Source organism: Onychostruthus taczanowskii, unplaced genomic scaffold (assembly GCF_017590055.1).
Source record: "Onychostruthus taczanowskii isolate IOZ18803 unplaced genomic scaffold, ASM1759005v1 scaffold817, whole genome shotgun sequence".
Taxonomy (NCBI): Eukaryota; Metazoa; Chordata; class Aves; order Passeriformes; family Passeridae; genus Onychostruthus; species Onychostruthus taczanowskii.
In genome coordinates, this window is record NW_024506079.1 from 1,911 (window position 1) to 4,050 (window position 2,140).

Sequence of the window (2,140 nt, forward strand, 5' to 3'; positions counted from 1 at the left end):
CGGGTGGTGGTGGAGGCGTGGGGCAGCTGGTGGAGGTTGTGCAGGTGGGGGACGAGCTCCAGCCAGAAGGCGACCTTGTTGGCGCGGTAGTGGTCGCGCACGCGCGGCTTGAGGCCGCGCGGGGGGCCCTGGGGAGGGGGCAGGCGGGTGGTGGTGGAGGCGTGGGGCAGCTGGTGGAGGTTGTGCAGGTGGGGGACGAGCTCCAGCCAGAAGGCGACCTTGTTGGCGCGGTAGTGGTCGCGCACGCGCGGCTTGAGGCCGATGTGCAGGTAGCGCTTGTCCTTGCCGTCGAAGCGCGTCCACACGACCTCCTCGAAGCGGTTGGGTTTGGTGTGGATGAACTTGGTGTCCTGGGGGACTGGCTGGTTGGGGTCGCTGCGGGGGGAGTGGCCGAATGACCAACTGACCAACTGACCAATTGACCAACTGACCAGCTGAGGAACTGACCAATTGATCAACTGACCAATGATTGACCAATTCATCATCCACCCAACTGACCGCTCATCCACTCAACTCTTCATCCAACCACCCAACTGATCAACTGACCAACCAATGATTGACCAATTCATTGTTTCCCCAACTGATCACCCAACTGACCAGTTGACCAATTGACCAACTGGCCAACCAATGATTGACCAATTGATCAACTGACCAATGATTGACCAATTCATCGTCTACCCAACTGAGCGCTCAACCGCCCAACTGATCACCCAACTGACCAGCTGACCAATTGATCAACTGACCAACTGATCACTCAACTAACCAACTGACTGCTCAACCAACCAACTGACCACCCAACTGACCACTCAACTGACCACTCAACTGACCAGCTGACCAATCAATGACTGACCACTTGATCATCCACCCAACTGAGCGCTCAACCAACCAACTGACCACCCAACTGACCACCCCAATGATCACCCACCCACACGACCTCCTCGAAGCGGTTGGGTTTGGTGTGGATGAACTTGGTGTCCTGGGGGACTGGCTGGTTGGGGTCGCTGCGGGGGGAGTGGCCGAATGACCAACTGACCAACTGACCAACTGACCAACTGACCAACTGACCAACTGACTAATTGATCAACTGACCAATGATTGACCAATTCATCATCCATCCAACTGAGCACTCAACCACTCAAGTCTTCATCCAACCGCCCAACTGACCAACTGACCAATTGATCAACTGACCAAATGACCAATTGACCACCTGACCAACTGACCAACTGATCAACTGACCAAACAATGATTGACCAATTCATCATCTACCCAACTGAGCACTCAACCACCCAACTGACCACTCAACTGACCACCCATCCACACGACCTCCTCGAAGCGGTTGGGTTTGGTGTGGATGAACTTGGTGTCCTGGGGGACTGGCTGGTTGGGGTCGCTGCGGGGGGAGTGGCCGAATGACCAACTGACCAATTGACCAACTGACCAAATGACCAATTGACCAACTGGCCAAACAATGATTGACCAATTGATCAACTGACCAAAAAATGGTTGACCAATTCATCGTCTACCCAACTGAGCACTCAACGACTCAACTCTTCATCCAACCACCCAACTGACCAACTGACCAGCTGACCAACTGACCAAACAATGATTGACCAATTGATCAACTGACCAAAAAAATGGTTGAACAATTCATCATCTACCCAACTGAGCACTCAACCAACCAACTGACCACTCAACTGATCACTCAACTGACCACCCAACTGACCACCCAACTGATCACCCAACTGACCAGTCAACTGACCAGTCAACCACCCAACTGATCCCCCAACTGACCACGCAACCACCCAATGACCCAACCATTGACACAACCGTTGACTCAACCCTTGACCCAACCCTTGACCTATCCATTGACCCCAACACTGACCCAACCCTTGACCCAACCATTAACCTAAACCTTGACCCAACCATTGACCCAACCGTTGACCCAACCATTGACCCATCCATCGACCCAACCATTGACCCAACCGTTGACTCAACGCTTGACCAACCATTGACCCAACCATTGACCCATCCACTGACCCAACCACTGACCTATCCACTGACCCAACCACTAACCCATCCATTGACCCATCCACTGACCCAACCACTAACCCATCCATTGACCCAACCATTGACCCATCCA

General features: G+C 53.5%; 1 protein-coding gene across 1 annotated transcript in view; it reads right to left on the minus strand.

Annotated features, from left to right (window-relative positions):
• Nucleotides 1-74: 74 nt before the first annotated feature.
• Nucleotides 75-2,140, minus strand: part of LOC121346543 (neuroligin-2-like) — a gene marked incomplete at both ends in the record, with an annotated part of 5,376 nt that continues 3,310 nt past the window's right edge. Inside the window, one exon of the mRNA XM_041424426.1 lies at nt 75-375. Coding sequence (XP_041280360.1) covers nt 75-375 — 301 coding nt within the window. The remainder of the gene's footprint in view (nt 376-2,140) is intronic.